The sequence below is a fragment of the Prionailurus bengalensis genome, chromosome D4 (genome assembly GCF_016509475.1).
Source record: "Prionailurus bengalensis isolate Pbe53 chromosome D4, Fcat_Pben_1.1_paternal_pri, whole genome shotgun sequence".
Classification (NCBI taxonomy): Eukaryota; Metazoa; Chordata; class Mammalia; order Carnivora; family Felidae; genus Prionailurus; species Prionailurus bengalensis.
The window spans coordinates 57,099,306-57,118,157 of NC_057359.1; the positions used below are offsets into that span (position 1 = coordinate 57,099,306).

General features: G+C 38.0%; 1 protein-coding gene across 17 annotated transcripts in view; it reads left to right on the forward strand.

Moving 5' to 3' along the window:
• Positions 1-18,852, forward strand: part of UNC13B (unc-13 homolog B) — a 259,488-nt gene that overhangs the window by 96,284 nt on the left and 144,352 nt on the right. For all 17 annotated transcript variants that reach the window (XR_006294935.1, XM_043565489.1, XM_043565501.1 and 14 more), the window contains exons 5-6: positions 323-446; positions 6,009-6,082. Coding sequence is in view for 16 of the 17 variants with exons in the window: in XM_043565489.1 (XP_043421424.1) it covers positions 323-446; positions 6,009-6,082 (198 nt within the window). In the remaining variant the exon portion in view is untranslated. The remainder of the gene's footprint in view (positions 1-322; positions 447-6,008; positions 6,083-18,852) is intronic.

The following is an 18,852-nucleotide window of genomic DNA, read 5'->3' on the forward strand; positions in this document are numbered from 1 at the left end:
TTTAAGTGATACACTCATTAAAAATTGTGCAGATTAAACAATGATCTATGGATATGTTTGGTTTTTGAGTGTGGTACTCTGGACTTCTATCTGCAGTGGGCTTGCAGAGAGCTGAGCACAGTGAAAGCTTCCACCAAAGAAGGAGAATGGCAGCCACATGCAGCAGAGGCAGGTTGTGACGCTGGTGTGTTTGCCTCATCAGGATGTGAGTGGTCCTCAGGAGCTCTCCAACAAGGAAATTTAGAGAAAACACCAGCTCTTAAACCAGGAGGAGGAGAGCCATGAAAGGAGTAAAGTTTAATCTCAGATCTCTGTTTTCTAGGAAGGGCCTGGAGAGTGGTCCACGTTGGAGGCAGAGACACTGATGAAAGATGATGAGATATGTGGAACTAAAAACCCAACTCCTCATAAGATTTTGCTTGATACAAGATTTGAGCTGCCTTTTGGTGAGTCTGTCAGATTAGACATTAAAAACCATTTAACACTTTTGAATGTATTATTAACCATTGTTTGCTTGTCTCATTAGTGTATTTTTTGCCTTGTCTGCTATCTCTTTTGAGGGCATTCTGTCTTCTACCTTCTTCCCTATAACATCTAGTCTAGGAATGGTGCAGACTCTAGAATGGTGCTCATTAAAGAATCCACAGTAAATGCACTAAGTTTTCTGTGACTGTTCATTTTAATGACTTAGGAAATATTTGCTTGTTCGAGAACATCAATGACTTATTCTTTTGACAATTTAACATACATTATTTTGAAGTGAATATATGCCTTATGATTTATCAATTTAAACATTGAAGTAGCATTGATAGAAAAGCTATTTAAAAATAAATTTTAGGAGTGCCTGGGTGACTCACTTGGGTGACTCACTGATTTCGGCACAGGTCATGATCTTGCATTTTATGGGTGTGAGCCCCATGTTGGGCTCTGTGCTTCCAGCTCAGAGCCTCGAGCCTGCTTCAGATTCTGTGTCTCCCTCTCTCTCTGCCCCTCCCCTGCTCGTGTTCTATCTCTCTCCCTCAAAAATAAATGTTAAAAAAAATACAAATAATTTTTAAAATAGGAAAAATACATGTTAATAGCAAAAAATAAGTTTTTTATATATACAGTTTTGCTGGGGAGTGGATTTCTGGGCTCCTCACACTGTCAGTCCATCCCTCATTGCGTTTTATTTAATTTATTCATTTTTATTTTAAGTAGGCTCCCTGCCCAATGTGGAGCTTGAACTGAGAACCCTGAGATCAAGGGTTGTATGCTCTGCACACTGAACCAGCCAGGTGCCCCTGACTCATTGTATTTTAAAGAGACCTTCTTCTCTTTCAACACTGCATCACGTATGTTGTCATTGGTGGCGGTGTACATCTCTGTCTAGATTTTGAGTTTGATTTTGAGGGGTCTTGTGTACTTTTTTTTGGTAACTGTAGAGTTTGCTTGGCACATGATAGGTGTCTGATAAATGTTTTTTTGAATAAATGTGAAGGTAAAATCTCAGATAAGTCTGTCTTTGATGTGAGTTAACGTGAATGTGCTAAGCTTGTGCCTCTGTAATAACCACATTTGGGATACAGTATTAAAAGCTTAATAAAGAGTCCTTTTTTTTTTTTTTTTTTAAAGATGTTTATTCATTTTGAGAAAGAGAGTGAAGAGAGAAGGGGAGGGAGAGAATGCGAAGTAGGCTTCACACTGTCAGTGCAGACTCCAACGTGGGGCTCAAACTCACAAAACTCTGAGATCATGACCTGAGCTGAAACTAAGAGTCTGAAGCTTAACCAGCTGAGCCACCCAGGCGCCCCTGAAGGGTCCTTCTAAGGAAGAATTTTAGCTTACAGAATACCATATTGTGGCAAAGGAATTTTCTTTTGGGTATTCAGAAACCTGTGAAATATTCTGTTCAGTTATGTACTATTATCTTTTAAAAATAGTAATAGGTGGGGCACTTGGGTGGTTCAGTTGGTTAAATGTCTGACTATTGATTTCAGCTCAGATCATGATCTCATCGTTCACGGGTTTAGGCCCCATTTTGGGCTGTGTGCTGACAGAGTGGGATTCCCTCTCTCCCTCTCTCTCTACCCCTCCCCTGTGTACTCTCTTTCTCTCTCTCTCTCTGAATAAACACAAAATACTAATGTGTTTTTTTATGATGTGGAAAGTTCAGAAAATACAGGTTTGCAAAAGGGACATTAAAATTTCTAATCTCTTTTTTACGTGTTGAGATGTTTTGTTTCTTTTATTTTTTTATGCACATAATATAGTTTTTCCTATAAAAAAGCACTGTATATATTACATTCTGACCTGTTTCACTAATTACATAAATAAATGCATATAAAATAAATGCTATTCCTTTATAATTTCCATGGTTGATTCTTTATTGTGTGAATACACAATGATAAAGTAGCATTTGTTGACTAATTATTGTGTGTCAGTGGGTATATCACTAAGCATTTTTGCATATTTCCTCGTATAATATTCATTATTTAAATCCTTCGAGGTGGACCTAACTATTGTCTCCTTTTTAGAGATAAGGAAGCTGAGGCAGAGAGTATTTAAGTCTTTTGCCCAAGGTCACATAGCTAGTAAGTAGTAAAGCCAGAATTTAAACTCCACTGATTTGGCTTTGGAACCTGGGCTTTTAATTTAAACTATAATACATTTAACCATTCCTCTTGGTGGGTATTTTGATTTTTCAAAGTTTGTGCTGTTAAAACAGTAGTGCAAGAAACATCCTTGTAGCTCTATGTTTTTTAAAAACTATCTTGTGGGTGAGGCAGTGCACAGTGGTTTAAAAGTTACCTGTTGAAAATTGAGTCTTTGTCACAAATATGTTCTTTTACTTACAGACTACCATGATTAGTACTTTCTTGTGTATCTTTCCAGAGCCAGTCTATGAATATATAAGTATATATATAAATGTCAACCTCTTTTAAAAATACAAATAGTAGGGGTCGCCTGGGTGGCTCAGTTGGTTAAGTGTCCAACTTCGGCTCAGGTCATGATCTTGTGGTTCGTGAATTCAAGCCCCGCATCAGGCTATCTGCTAACAGCTCAAAGCCTGGAGCCTGCTTTGCATTCTATCTCCTTCTCTCTCTGCCCCTCCCCTGCTCGCACTCTGTCTGTCTGTCTCTCTTTCTCTCTCAAAAGTAAATAAATATTAAAAAAAATAGGATTTTCTAACACGTTTGCTACACCTTGCTGTTATCCACTTAACAATGTACCTTGGTGAATCATTCTACATCAGAACATATAAACAGCTCTTCCTCCCCTCTCATTTCTTTTTAACAAGTGTGGAGTACACCATTTTATGGATGAGGAAGAACTATACAAATTAGGTTGTAGATTACTTGAAGATTTTATTATAAAACTTTAAAATGTTGCCACCAGTTGCTGAAGAGCTGTTTCAGGGGAAGGAGGTGAACGTTTGAACCAGAGGGACAAAGGAGAAAGGCCTGGATTTGATTTCTTCATATGGACTACTGAAGAATATATCTATTTAAATGTCTCCAAAGTTGATCTGATCCATATATTGCCTACGTTTTCTCTTTTGTGTTAGATATACAGATGTACTTGATGTTTTTATTTTATTTTTTTAATTAATTTATTTTTTTGTTTTTAAGTTTATTTATTCTTGAGAGATAGAGACAGAGCATGAGCAGGGGAGGGGGAGAGGAGGGGAGACACAGAATTCGAAGCAGGCTCCAGGCTTTGAGCTGTCAGCACAGAGCCCAATGTGGGGCTCGAACCCACGAACTGCGAGATCATGACCTGAGCCGAAGCCAGACGCTTAATCGACTGAGCCACCCAGGCGCCCCAATGTTTTTATTTTTATTATTATTTTTACTTAATGTTTTATTTTTTTAAAGTTTATTTACTTTTTGAGAGAGCGAGAGAGAGAGAGAGTGTGTGCAAGTCGGGGAGAGGCAGAGAGAGAGGGAGACTGAGGATTGGAAGCATGCTGCCCACTGACAGCAGAGAGCGCAGTGCGGGGCTTGAACTCCTGAACCAGGAAATCATGACCTGAGCCGAAGTTGGTCGCTTAACCAACCAAGCCACCCAGATGCCCCTTACTGATGTTTTTAAGAGATTTTTTTTTTTTTGGAAGTTGTCACAGTCTTAATTGATTGGTTAATTGGTCAGTTTTAAATATATAGAAATGAGGATATAACCTTATTTTTTCTTCTTTTTTAAAAAACTTTATTTTGAGAGACTGTGTGCACACACGGCAGGGGGGAGGGGCAGAGAGGGAAGGAGAGAATCTCAAGCATGCTCTGGGCTGTTAGCACACAGCCCAACTTGGAGCTTGATCCCACCAACCTCGAGATCATTATCTGAGCCAAAATCAAGAGTTGGTTGGCTGAGCCACCTAACCGACTAAGCCACCCAGGTGCCACTAGAGAGAGAATCTGAAGCAGCCTCCATGTACAGTGCAGAGCCTGAAGTGGAGCTTGATCCCTGACCCTGGGATCATGACCTAAGTAAAATCAAGAGTCAGATGCTCAACCAACTGAGCCACTTTGGCGCTCTTTCTCTTTTTTTGATAGTAGCCATCCTATTGGGTGTGAAGTGGGATCTTATTGTAGTCTTGATTTGTATTTTTCCTAATGATCAATAATGTTGAACATCTTTTCATGTACTTATTGGTTATTTGTATATCATCTTTGGAGAAATGTCTATCAAGTCCTTTCTTGATTTTTGAATTGGGTTTTTGTTGTTCTTGAGTTTGAGTTCTCTGAGTGTTAATTCCTTATCAGATATATTTTGTAAATATTTTCTCTGTCTATGGGTTACCTTTTGATTCTGTTGATAGTGTCTTTTGATGCAGAATTTTTTTTTTGAATATCATGAAGTCCATTTTTTTTTTAAATTTTTTTTTTCAACGTTTTTATTTATTTTTGGGACAGAGAGAGACAGAGCATGAACGGGGGAGGGGCAGAGAGAGAGGGAGACACAGAATCGGAAACAGGCTCCAGGCTCCGAGCCATCAGCCCCAGAGCCTGACGCGGGGCTTGAACTCACGGACCGCGAGATCGTGACCTGGCTGAAGTCGGACGCTTAACCGACTGCGCCACCCAGGCGCCCCTCATGAAGTCCATTTTGTCTGCTTTTTCTGTCATGGCTTGTACCTTTGGTGTCCTCTCCAAGAGATCATTGCCAAATCCAACATCACTCAGCTTTTGCCCTATATTTTCTTAGAATTTTATAGTTTTAGGTCTTCAGTTTAGGTCTTAATTCATTTTGAGTTAATTTTTTGTATGTGGTGTTAGGTAAATGTCCGACGTTCTTTTGCATGTGGATATCTAGTTTTCCCAGCACCATTTGTTGAAAGATGCTTTTCCCTATTGATTGTTTTTTTTTTTCTTTTAAGATTTTATTTAATCTCTATACCCAACATGGGGCTCAAACTCACAACCCTGTGATCAAGAGTCACATGCTCTTCTGACCTAGCCAGCCAGGTACTCCTGTTATTGAATGTTCATGGTACCCTTGTCAAAAAATCATTTGACTATATGTGAAGGTTTATTTCTGGGCTCCCTATTCTATTCCATTGTTCTATATGTCTGTGCCATGTTGTTTTGATTACTGTAGTTTTATAGTAAGTTTTGAAATTAGGAAATGTGAGTCTTCCAGTTTTGTTCTTCCTTTTCAAGATTGTTTTTGGCTATTTGGAGTTACTGGGATGCCCTATAAATTTTATTTTTTTCCCTTATGAGTTTTAGAATGGGGTTTCCTATTTCTGCAAAAGAAATCATTGAGGTTTTGATAGTGATTGCATTCAATATGTAGATCACACTGGGTAGTATTGACATTTTGACAATAAGTCTTCTGATCTAGTGGGAATAATAGAATATTATTTTGTTTTCTGTGAAGATGCAAGATCATATTCATGTCAAGAACCAAACCCACCAGTAAAATTGTCCATCACTTTCTACCTTGATTATTTGTTGGAATAAAGGATTATTGGTGCATGATCAAATTATTAACCTCGTAATGTAATTTCTTCTTTTTCATGGTAGATATCCCAGAGGAGGAGGCCAGATACTGGACTTACAAATTGGAGCAAATCAATGTCTTGGGAGCTGACAGTGAGGTAGGAATTGCATTATTTACGTTACAGAGATGGGAGAATATTTTTCTTTTTTTATTTTATTTTTAATTTTTTTTTAAATTTTAGAGAGCGTAACTGGGGGAGAGGGACAAAAGGAGAAAGAGAGAATCTTAAGCAGGCTCCATACTCAGAATGGAGCCTAACATGGGGCTTGATCCCACAACCCTGGGATCGTGACCTGAAGTGAAATCAAGAATCGGATGCTCAACCGACTGAGCCACCCAGGCACCCTGGGAAAAATTTCTTTATAGGACACTTTATAGTTTGTCAAGGGAAGAGGACCCAAGAGCATGTTGAAGAATGAAAGAATTTAAGCTACATTAAAGAAATAAGGAAGCTGGAAGATCATTGGACATTTAGAAGGATCTATCTCCCACTTTTTCTATTTTTCTCATTGTTCCCCATTAATGGCTGAGTTGGCACTAGTCTGGCTCTAGACTTTTTGGGTGGGAGCTTATACTAGGGAAACTGTTCTCTTGTTACAGAGATGAGCAGAAGGCATTTCTTTTGCTAATTTCCAGATGTTTGGTATACAGTTGACTCTTGAACAGTGTGAGTTTGAACTGTATGGGTCTAGTCATACACAGATTTTTTCTGATATAGTACTGTAAATGTAATGTGTAATAATGCAAACGTATATGATTTTCTTAACATCTTTTTTCTCTAGTTTATTGTAAGAATACAGTATATAATACATATAACATACAAAACATGCATTGACTCCTTATCGGTAAGGCTCAACAGTAAGCTATTAGCAGTTAAGTTTTGGGGGGAATCAAAAGTTATATGTGAACCTTTGCCTGTGTGGAAGGTCAATGCCCCTAATCCCCCATTGTTCAAGAGTCAACTGTTAAGGGTGCCTTGGTGGCTCAGTCGGTTAAGCATTCAACTTCGGCTTAGGTTGTGATCTCATAGTTTGTGAGTTCAAGCCCTCTGTTGGGCTCTGTGTTGACAGGAGCCTGCTTGGGATTCTCTTTCTTTGTCCCTCCCTCCTTCCCTCTCTCTCTTTCTCTCAAATAAAATTTAAAAAAGTCAACTGTAAATTGTTATTTGTATGTGCTTTTTAGGGATGCTTAGACTGTTACATTGCTTGGCCTTATCTTATCTCCAGAGATAACTCTGGTGCACAAAAGGAAACACAGACAACTCAGTCTGGGTCATCAGGAATGGGGGATGTTTTTGTTATTGCTCGTGGAGGAAAAAGATAAGATTTTCATTTTTGGACATTTTGGGCTGTTACAAAATTGGTCTGATTATAAGGTAGAATTTGGAATGCCAACAGATATTTCAATGGAAATGTCTGGTAAGCAACTTCATGAAAGAATGAAAGAATATGAAGCTCAGGGTGTTAGACAGGGTGAGGAGCTATTGGCATAGAGTTAGGATTCATGAACATAAAGGTAGCATTTGAAGTCCCAGGAATAGAAGAACTCACTCATGTAAAGTATGTAAAAAGTATTAAAAAATTTTTTTATTTTAATATTTATTTTTGAGAGAGAGCGAGAGGGAGAGTGGGGGGGGGGGTGGGGAGTGCAGAGAGAGAGGGAGACACAGAATCTGAAGCAGGCTTCAAGCTCTGAGCTATCAACACTGAGCCCATTGTGTGTGATCTCACGCACAGACCGTGAGATCATGACCTGAGCCCAAGTGGGATGCTTAACCGACTGAGCCATTCAGGTGCCTCTGTAAAAATTATTGAAGAATAACAAGGGGGAACATCAAATATAGAATATGGAAAAACAAGAGATGGAGAAGGAACTGAAGAGAGCAAGTAGAAAAAGAAAAAGGCTCATGGAACAAAGGGTAAAAGGGTTTTAAGGCAGAAATTCTTGATACTGTCAGATGTTAATGAGAACAAAGATGATGAGTAATGGAGCTGTCACATTTGGCAATTACTGACCAATATTTGTGGATTAGTTCAGGATTCCAAAATGAAGTGTTTTGATGAGTGTATTAGTTTCCTAGGGCCTCCATAGCAAAGTCCTATTAACTAGGTGGCTTACAAAAACAGAAATTTATCCTCTCAATTCTGAAGGCTAGAATTCTGAAATGAAGCTATTGGCAGGGTCAGTTCCCTGCTGGACGTTCTGAGGAACTGTTCCATGACTCTCTTCTGCCTTCTGGTGGTTTTCAGTAGTTCTTGCTGTTCCTTGGTTTGAAGACACATTGTTCACATTTCTGCCTGTTGCCACTACCTCCCTGTGTGTCTCTGTGTCTCCTCACAATATGTTCTCTTTGTGTGTCTCTGTCCACATTTACATTTATCTTGTAAGGGCAATAGTCACTGAACTAATTTGATTACATCTGCAGAACCCCATTTACAAATAAGGTCACATGCATAGGTACTGGGGATTAGGACTTCAACATATTGTTTTGAGGAACACAGTTCAACCCTCAGTGAGTTAAATCACAGGTGAGAAAATGGAATTTGTGACAGGTGTCAGGGTTTTTTCTTAATTCACCTGAATCCTCTGTAGGTTGCCTACTATTTGAACTATATAATTCTTCTTATGCCCCAGCCAGTACCTCAACTTTTCTCTGTTAAAAGTTCCAATCTTTCTTCTCTCCTTGATACATGCCAAATCCACTCTGTCTTTTTCTCACTTTACCCTTTGTATTTTTTTGTTTTCTCATAGCCTGGGTGTAGAGTGGTATACATTTTCCAAACTCCTATCTTCTTTGTTTACTTAGTAAAGAAACAGATGGCTGGGCACCTGTCTGGCTCAGTTGGTAGAGCATGTGACTCCTGATTTCAAGGTCATGAGTTCAAGTTCCATACTGGGTGTAGAAATTACTTAAAAATAAAATCTGGAAAAACCAAAACATTGTGCTTTTGATTTTATAGGCTTTGCTGTGTGTCACTAGGCAGAATCAGGTTAAAACAATAAAAAACCAAATGTAACTTAAGCAAATAGGGAGGAATTTTATAAGTTCTAAAAATGGTGGTTCTTGGCCTGTGGTTCTCAACTTCCTTTAAGATTTTTGCTTTTTGTTTCTATTCTAGGATTTGGAGTTCACTAAGTTTACTTCTTTCATCCCTCCCTATATCACCTATTGTTAATGTTTTTAATAACTATTAAAATATAGTTCATAAAGCTCACACATTTAAAGTATAAAATTTAGTATATTCAGAGTTGTACATCCTTAGAACATTTGCATTACCCCGTAAAGAAATCCTATGCCCTTAGCCACCATACTCCCAATTCTCTCATCCTCCTTAGTCCTAGGCAAATATCTACTTTCTATCTCTATACATTGACTTATTGTGGACATTTCATATAATGGAATTATATAATATATGGTTCTTTATGATTTTCTTCTTTCACTTAGCATAATATTTTGAAAATTTCTTCCATGTTGTGGCATGTACACACTACTTCATTCTGTTTCATTGTCAAATAATATTCCATTGTATGGTTATACTACATTTCATCCATTTATCAGTTGGTAGACAATTAGATTATTTCTACTGTTGTGGATAATGCTGCTATTAACATTGATGTACAAGTTTTTGTTTGGACATAGGTTTTCTCTTGGGTATACACCTGGGAGTAGAATTGCTGGATCAGATGGTAACTATGATTAACTGTTTTAGAAATTGCCATACTTTTTCCCAAAGTGGCTGTACCATTGTACATTCCTACCAGCAGTGTATAAGCGTTCCGTTTTCTCCACATTCTCGCTAACACTTGTTGAATATGGCCATCCTAGTAAATGTGAAGTGCTATCTTATTGTGATTGCTACTTTATTTAAAAATTTTGTTATTGAAATTTCCTAACATGAAAAGTAAGTAGAATTATTCCTCTCTTTTTGCTATAGTGTTTTAAGACCAATCTCAGACATCATCTTGTCTCACTCACAGATATGTGAATATTTGTACATCTTTAATAGATAATGCCTTTTTTTATGTAGATGAAAAAAACCACATACCCTTCATCACATTTTTTTTTTTTTTTTTAAAGTTTTATTTTATTTTTGGGACAGAGAGAGACAGAGCATGAACGGGGGAGGGGCAGAGAGAGAGGGAGACACAGAATCGGAAACAGGCTCCAGGCTCTGAGCCATCAGCCCAGAGCCCGATGCGGGGCTCGAACTCACGGACCACGAGATCGTGACCTGGCTGAAGTCGGACGCTTAACCGACTGCGCCACCCAGGCGCCCCACCCTTCATCACATTTAACAATAATTTGTTTTTTAATGTTTTTATTTATTTTTGAGACAGAGAGAGACAGCATGAGCAGGGGAGGGGCAGAGAGAGAGGGAGACACAGAATCCGAGTAGGCTCCGGGCTCTGAGCTGTCAGCACAGAGCCCGACACGGGGCTCGAACTCACAGACTGTGAGATCATTTCCTGAGCTGAAGTCGAACGCTTAACCGATTAAGCCACCCAGGCGCCCCTAACAATAATCTCTTAATGTCATGTCCCACCTAGTAAGTTCAGATTTCCATTATTGTCTCAAAGATATATTTTCACAGTTGATTTGTTCAATTCAGGATCCAAACAAGTTGTTCACATTTGGTTATTATGTCTAGTAAATAATTTTTATTCTGTAACTTTCCCCTTCCCTCATTTATTTTATAGAATCCTGCATATTCTGGATTTGGCTGATTATATCCCCAGGGTTTTATTTACCATGTTCCTCTATCTCTGTTCTTTTAAACTAAAAATTATATCTAATAGTTCGAGGATTAGATTGAGACTTAGACTGAAGTTCTTTTTCGGTAGGGAGATTGTGTCTCATCTCACTTTAGTGATATTAAAATTCAACAGTGGAGAGGCACTTACTACTTGCAGTTACTTTCACAATAAACATCATACATGTGAAAAAAATTCAACAGTGGGTTCAACTGGTGTCAGCCAGTTTTATCCATAATAAAGCTTTCCCACCAGTCTTCCCACTTGGTTTTAGCAGCAGATAATTATTATTTAATTAGGGCTTGTAAAATGATGATTTTCTAATTATATTACCCCTCCAACCTTTATTTACTATGATTTGTCTGTGAAAAAGGACTTTCTCTTACAGCTCTTTCGTTCACTTGTAATAAAATCTGTACAAGAAAAACATTCTCTTTTGTTAATTTTCTTTTTAAAAAAAAGTTGTTTTTTTTTTTTTTTTTTACTTTTTGAGAGAGAGGGAGAGAGACAGCGTGCGTGCGTGGGAGAGGCAGAGAGAGGGAGACACAGAATCCAAAGCAGGTTCCAGGCCCTGAGCTGTCAGCATAGAGCCCGATGTGGGGCTCAAACTCATGAACTGTGAGATGGTGATGCGAGCTGAAGTTGGGTCGGATACTCAACTAAGCCACCAAGGTGCCCCTCAGTTTTCAAAATAATAGGAAACTTCCCCAGGCAATGAATGTGTTCTCTTTTTTTTAGTAGTGTATCATTATGAATTTATGGGTTTTGATATTATTGATTTGTTTCAATCCATTACAGTCATTATTCTTTTTGATACTAAAATCATCTGATCTTTCATTAGTGGTATCTCCTTCATGTTGGCTCCTGTGTACTTTTTTCTGTTTTTATCATGGAAAAATTTTAAGGAGACTTAAAAGTAGTGGGAATAATAAAATGAAACCAGTACACATATTCCCAAGATTCAGTAATTATCAAGATCTTGTCATATCATTTAAAAAACACAGTGTAGAGTCTTCTTAATTCTCCGGTGTGTATTTAACAGTTCCCATCCACTGGAACCCCTTGGGTCAGAAGTACTAAGTCAAGACTGGCTTAGGGATCTACCACTTGACAGAGTTGGATTGTACCACTATTACTTTTCCTCCTCACGGACCATTAGGTTTTCACTATTATAAACGTATGCTGCAGTGAAGATCTTTGAGCCTTATTTCTGTATGTTTATGAGTGAGGATTCTTTGGATATATATACCCAGGAAGTAGAATTGCTTGGTTGTGGGATATGCTCTGTTCAGCCTTACTAGATATTGCTCAATTGTTCTCCAAAATAATTGTACCAATTTATATTACATTTCCTGCTGCTTTGTATACTTACTGATACTTGCTACTACCAGATTAAAAGTATTTGCTAATCTAATGAGTGTAGAGTATTATTGTTTTAATTTGCATTTATCTGTTTATTGGTGACATGCAGTCATTTATTCAACAAATAACTTACCAAACACTAAATACCAGTCACTGTTTTTAGATGTTTGGTAAACACCAGAGGTTGAACAAAGATTCCTGTTCTGATAGATCAAATAGGAAGAGATAGACAATAAGCAGGAAATGTAATAAATACAGTAAGTATTAAAGTGTTAGAAGTGCTGTAGTGAGGAAACCTATTTTCTTCATGTTGATTTTGCATTTCTTTTGTTAGTATCTATTTCTAATCATTGTGAATGGCATATTTAAAAATTACATTTTCTAATAGTTCATTGCTGTTATAAGGTAGTGCTTTGTTCATATTTTTCATATTCATCTTATACAGCAACTTTTAAAACTTTATTTTAATTCCAGTGTGATTAACATACAGCATTATGTTAGCCTCAGGGGTACAATATAGTGATTGAACAATTCTGTGTATTACTCAGTTCTCATCACGATAAATGTACATCTTAATCCCCTTCACCTAGTTCACCCCCCTCACCTCCCCCTCTGGTAACCACCCATTTTCTATATTTAAGAGTCTGTTTTTTTGTTGTTGTTGTTTTTTGTTTTGGTCTCTTGTTGTTTGTTTCTTAAATTCCACATATGATTGAAATTATATGGTATTTGTCTTTGACTTGTTTCACTTAGCATTATACTCTGTAGCTCCATCCATGTTGTTCCAAATGACAAGATTTCATTCTTTTTTGTGGCTAATTAACGTTGCAATGTAAATATATACCACATCTTCTTTATCCATTCATCAATAATGGACACTTAGGTTACTTCCATAATTTGGCTGTTGTCAATAATGTTGCTATAAACGTAGGAGTGCATATATCCTTTTGAATTAGTGTGTTCGCACTCTTTGGGTGAATACCGAGTAGTGAAATTACTGGGTCATATGGTAGTTCTGTTTTTAGCTTTTTGGAGAGCCTCTATACTGTATTCCACAGTGGTTATACCAGTTTGCATTCTCACCAACAGTGCACAAGGGTTTCTTTTTCTCTACATCATCACCAACCCTTGTTGTGTCTTGTCTTTTTGGTTTTAGCCATTCTGACAGGTGTGAGGTGATATCTCATTGTGGTTTTGATTTGCATTTCCTTGATGATGCTCAAGTGATGTTGAGTATTTTTTCATGTGTCTGTTGGCCATCTTTATATTGTCTTTTTCGTTTGTTTTGAAATTTGAACTTTATTTTTATTTTTAATTTATTGTCAAGTTAGCTAACATGTAGTGTAGTCTTGGCTTCAGGAGTAGATTCCCATGATTCATCTCTTTCCTACAGCACCCAGTGCTCATCCCAACAAGTGTCCTCCTCAATGCCCATCACCCATTTTCCCCAACCCTCCATCCCTATCAACTCTCAGTTCTCTGTATTTAAGAGTCTCCTATGGTTTGCCTCCCTCTCTGTTTGTAACTTATTTTTCCTTCCCTTCCCCTATGGTCTTCTGTCAAGTTTCTCAAATTCCACATCTGAGTAAATTTGTATGATATTTGTCTTTCTTTGACTGACTTATTTCACTTAGCATAATGCCCTCCAGTTCCATCCATGTTGTTGTAAATGGCAAGATTTCATTCTTTTTCATTGGCGAGTGGTATTCTATTGTATATATATACCACGTCTTCTTTATCCATTTATCAATTGATGGGCATTTGGGCTCTTCCATAATTTGGCTGTTGTTGATAGTGCTGATATAAACATTGGGGTACATGTGCCCCCACGAATCAGCACTCCTCTTTCCTTTGGGTAAATTCCTAGTAGTGCTATTGCTGGGTCATAGGGTAATCCTATTTTTAATTTTTTGAGGAACTTTCATATTGTTCTCCAGAGTGGCCGCACCAGTTTGCATTTCCACCAACAGTGTAAGAGGGTTCCCCTTTCTCCACATCTTCTGCTTTTGGATGAAAAGTTTTGAATATATCTGTTAAGTCCATCTGGTCCAATGTGTCGTTTGGAACCATTGTTTCCTTATTGATCTTCTGCCTAGATGATATGTCCATTGATGTAAGTGGACTATTAAAGTCCCCTACAATGATGGTATTATTATCCATACATTTATTTATGTTTGTGATTAACTGATTTATATATTTGGGTGTTTCCATGTTGGGGGCATAAACATTTACAATTGTTAGCTCTTGTTGATGGATAGTCCCCTTAATTACAATAGAATGCCCTTCTTCTTCTTCTCTTATTATAGTCTTTGGTTTAAAATCTAGTTTGTCCCAATCAAAATTGCACCAGCATTCTTCTCGAAACTAGAACAAGCAATCCTAAAATTCATATGGAACCACAAAAGGCCCCGAATAGCCAAAGGAATTTTGAAGAAGAAGACCAAAGCAGGAGGCATCACAATCCCAGACTTTAGCCTCTACTACAAAGCTGTCATCATCAAGACAGCATGGTATTGGCACCAAAACAGACACATAGACCAATGGAATAGAATAGAAACCCCAGAACTAGACCCACAAACGTATGGCCAACTCATCTTTGACAAAGCAGGAAAGAACATCCAATGGAAAAAAGACAGCCTCTTTAACAAATGGTGCTGGGAGAACTGGACAGCAACATGCAGAAGGTTGAAACTAGACCACTTTCTCACACCATTCACAAAAATAAACTCAAAATGGATAAAGGATCTGAATGTGAGACAGGAAACCATCAAAACCTTAGAGGAGAAAGCAGGAAAAGACCTCTCTGACCTCAGCCGTAGCAATCTCTTACTCGACACATCCCCAAAGGCAAGGGAATTAAAAGCAAAAGTGAATTACTGGGACCTTATGAAGATAAAAAGCTTCTGCACAGCAAAGGAAACAACCAACAAAACTAAAAGGCAACCAACGGAATGGGAAAAGATATTCGCAAATGACATATCGGACAAAGGGCTAGTATCCAAAATCTATAAAGAGCTCACCAAACTCCACACCCAAAAAACAAATAACCCAGTGAAGAAATGGGCAGAAAACATGAATAGACACTTCTCTAAAGAAGACATCTGGATGGCCAACAGGCACATGAAAAGATGTTCAGCGTCGCTCCTTATCAGGGAAATACAAATCAAAACCACACTCAGGTATCACCTCACGCCAGTCAGAGTGGCCAAAATGAACAAATCAGGAGACTATAGATGCTGGAGAGGATGTGGAGAAACGGGAACCCTCTTGCACTGTTGGTGGGAATGCAAATTGGTGCAGCCGCTCTGGAAAGCAGTGTGGAGGTTCCTCAGAAAATTAAAAATAGACCTACCCTATGACCCAGCAATAGCACTGCTAGGAATTTACCCAAGGGATACAGGAGCACTGATGCATAGGGCCACTTGTACCCCAATGTTCATAGCAGCACTCTCAACAATAGCCAAATTATGGAAAGAGCCTAAATGTCCATCAACGGATGAATGGATAAAGAAATTGTGGTTTATATACACAATGGAATATTACGTGGCAATGAGAAAAAATGAAATATGGCCTTTTGTAGCAATGTGGATGGAACTGGAGAGTGTGATGCTAAGTGAAATAAGCCATACAGAGAAAGACAGATACCCTATGGTTTCACTCTTATGTGGATCCTGAGAAACTTAACAGGAACCCATGGGGGAGGGGAAGGAAAAAAAAAAAAAAGAGGTTAGAATGGGAGAGAGCCAAAGCATAAGAGACTGTTAAAAACTGAGAACAAACTGAGGGTTGATGGGGGGTGGGAGGGAGGAGAGGGTGGGTGATGGGTATTGAGGAGGGCACCTTTTGGGATGAGCACTGGGTGTTGTATGGAAACCAATTTGTCAATAAATTTCAGAAAAAAAAAAAATAAAAAAAATAAAATCTAGTTTGTCTGATACAAGTATGGCTACTCTGGCTTTCTTTAGACAGCCATTAGCATGATAGATGGTTTTCCATCCCCTCATTTTTTTTTAACTTTTAATTTTCTTAAAAAATTAATTTATTTTTTAATTTACATCCAAGTTAGCATATAGTGCAACAGTGATTTCAGGAGTAGATTCCTTAATGAACCTTACCCATTTAGCCCATCCCCCTTCCCACAACCTCTCCAGCAACCTTCTGTTTGTTCTCTATATTTAAGAGTCTCTTGGGACGCCTGGGTGGCTCAGTTTGTTAAGCATCCAGCTTGAGCTCAGGTCATGATCTCATGGTTCGTGATTTTGAGCCTGCATCAGGTTCTGTGCTGAGAGCTCAGAGCCTGGAGCCTGCTTTGGATTTTGTGTCTCCCTTTCTCTCTGCCCCTCCCCCACTCGGTCTCTCTCTGTTTTTCAAAAATGAATAAATGTTAAAAAAAAGTCTCACGTTTTGTCTCCCTCCCTGTTTTTATATTATTTTTACTTCCCTTCCCTTATGCTCATGTTTTGTATCTTAAATTCCTCATATGAGTGAAATCATATCATATTTGTGTTTCTCTGACTAATTTCGCTTAGCGTAATACCCTCTAGTTCCATCCACGTAGTTGCAAATGGCAAGATTTTATTCTTTTTAACCACCAGGTAGTATTCCATTGTGTGTATATATATATATATACACATACACACACACACACACACACCACATCTTCTTTATCCATTCATGCGTCAACCATCCCCTCACTTTCAATCTGCAGGTGTCCTCAGGTCTAAAATGAATCTCTTGTAGGCAGCCTATAGATGGATCTTGTTTTTATATCCATTTTCATACCCTGTGTCTTTTGACTGGGGCATTTAGTCCATTTACATTCAGAGTGGTTATTGAAAGATGGGGTTTAGTGTCATTGTGTTATTGGTAGATTCTTGCTTGTGGTGATGTCTCTGGTTCTTTGTAGTCTTTGCTGCTTTCCACTCCCAGAGCCTCCCTTAGGATCTCCTGCAGGGCTGGTTTAGTGGTCATGACCTCCTTTAGTTTTTGTTTGTCTGGAAAAGCCTTTATCTTTCCTTCTATTCTGAATGACAGTCTTGCTGGATAAAGGATTCTTGACTGCATATTTTTCCTATTCAGCACGTTGAATATTTCCTGCCACTCCCTTCTGGCCTGCCAAATTTCAGTGGACAGCTCTGCTACTACCTTTATGTATCTACTCTTGTTGGTTAAGGCCCCTTTGTCCCTAGCTACTTTCAGGATTCTCTTTATCTCTGCATTTTGCCAGTTTCACTATTATATGTCATGGTATTGACCTGTTTTTGTTGATTTTGAAGGGAGTTCTCTTTGCCTCCTGAACTTGGATGTCTGTTTCCTTCCCCAGATTAGGGAAGTTCTCAGTTGTAATTTGTTCAAATAAACCTTCTGCCCCTTTCTCTGTCTCTTCTTTTTCTGGAACTCCTATGATATGGATATTATTTTGTTTCATTGAATCACTTAGGTCTCTAAGTCTCCCCTTGTGGACTAGTAATTTATTTTCCCTCTTTTTTTCAGCTTCATCATTTTCCATAATTTCATCTTCTATTTCATCTATTCTCTCCTCTGCTTCTTCCATCCATGTCACTGCATCTAGTTTATTTTGCATCTCATTTACAACATTTCTTAATTCATCATTATGACTATTTCTTAGGTCTTTGATCTCTGCAGCAATTAGATTCTCTTCTGTCTTCTATGCTATTTTCAAGCCCAGCTATTAGTCTTATGACTATTATTCTAAATTCTTGTTCAGATATATCTGTTTTGAGCAATTCTCTGGCTGTCATTTCTTCCTGGAATTTCTTTTGAGGAGAATTCTTCCATTTAATCATTTTGGCTAGGTTTCTGTCTTTTATGTGTTTTAACAGTTTGTTGTGTGTCCTGCACCTGTAAGTACTACAATATTAAAAAGCTTTGGTTCCAAGAAAGTTGCACACTCCTGAAAACTCTGATGTTTAGCCCCTAAGGCTGTTTGCAAAGTAGAAACTAGCTTTCTCCATATTTTTCATTCCCTAGTCTGTGGTCCAGAGTGGTTTTTCTCTTGTCCAAATACAATACTACAGTTCCACAGCCTCTCTTTTTCTTCCTTTTGTCACTCTGCAGAAGGGGTTCCCCCCACTCTGTTCCTATGCTGCCGGTTTTCTCTCTCCAAATTAGCAAACATGCACCTCAGTCCCACCAAGCTGTCTTCCTCCACCTGAGTCTGTTCTCCAGGGAGGGTCCAAGTCAGGCCTGGGGGCTCCACTCAGCTACTATATGTCATCTTTGGAGAAATGTCTGTTGGTACTTTTTCCCCAGTTTTTAATTGATTTTTTTTTTTTTTTTTTGGTGTTGAGGTGTAGAAGTTCTTTGTATGTTTTACATACTCACCTCTTACTGAATACATCATTTGCAAATATCTTCTCTTATTCAATAGGTTCATTTTGTTTTGTTGATTCTTTCCTTTGCTGTGTAGAAGCTTTTTATTATTTTTATTTTTTAAAAATATTATTTTTTTAAAATAAGCTCTTCGAACTCATGACCTCAGGGTCAAGAGTTGCATGCTCTAGCAACTGAGCCAGCCAGGTGCCCCAGAAGCTTTTTATTTTGGTGTAGTCCTAATAGCTTATTTTTTCAGCAACTGTTAATAGTTGTACTAGTTTAGAGATTCTCTTAGATTTTTCTATGTAACCAGTTTTGACATCTTTGAATAATAATACTTTTTAATCACTTTCTAATTCTTTATTTTTTAAAGCGTTTGAAATTTTATACATATTTTTATTAACAGAGTTTATTTTT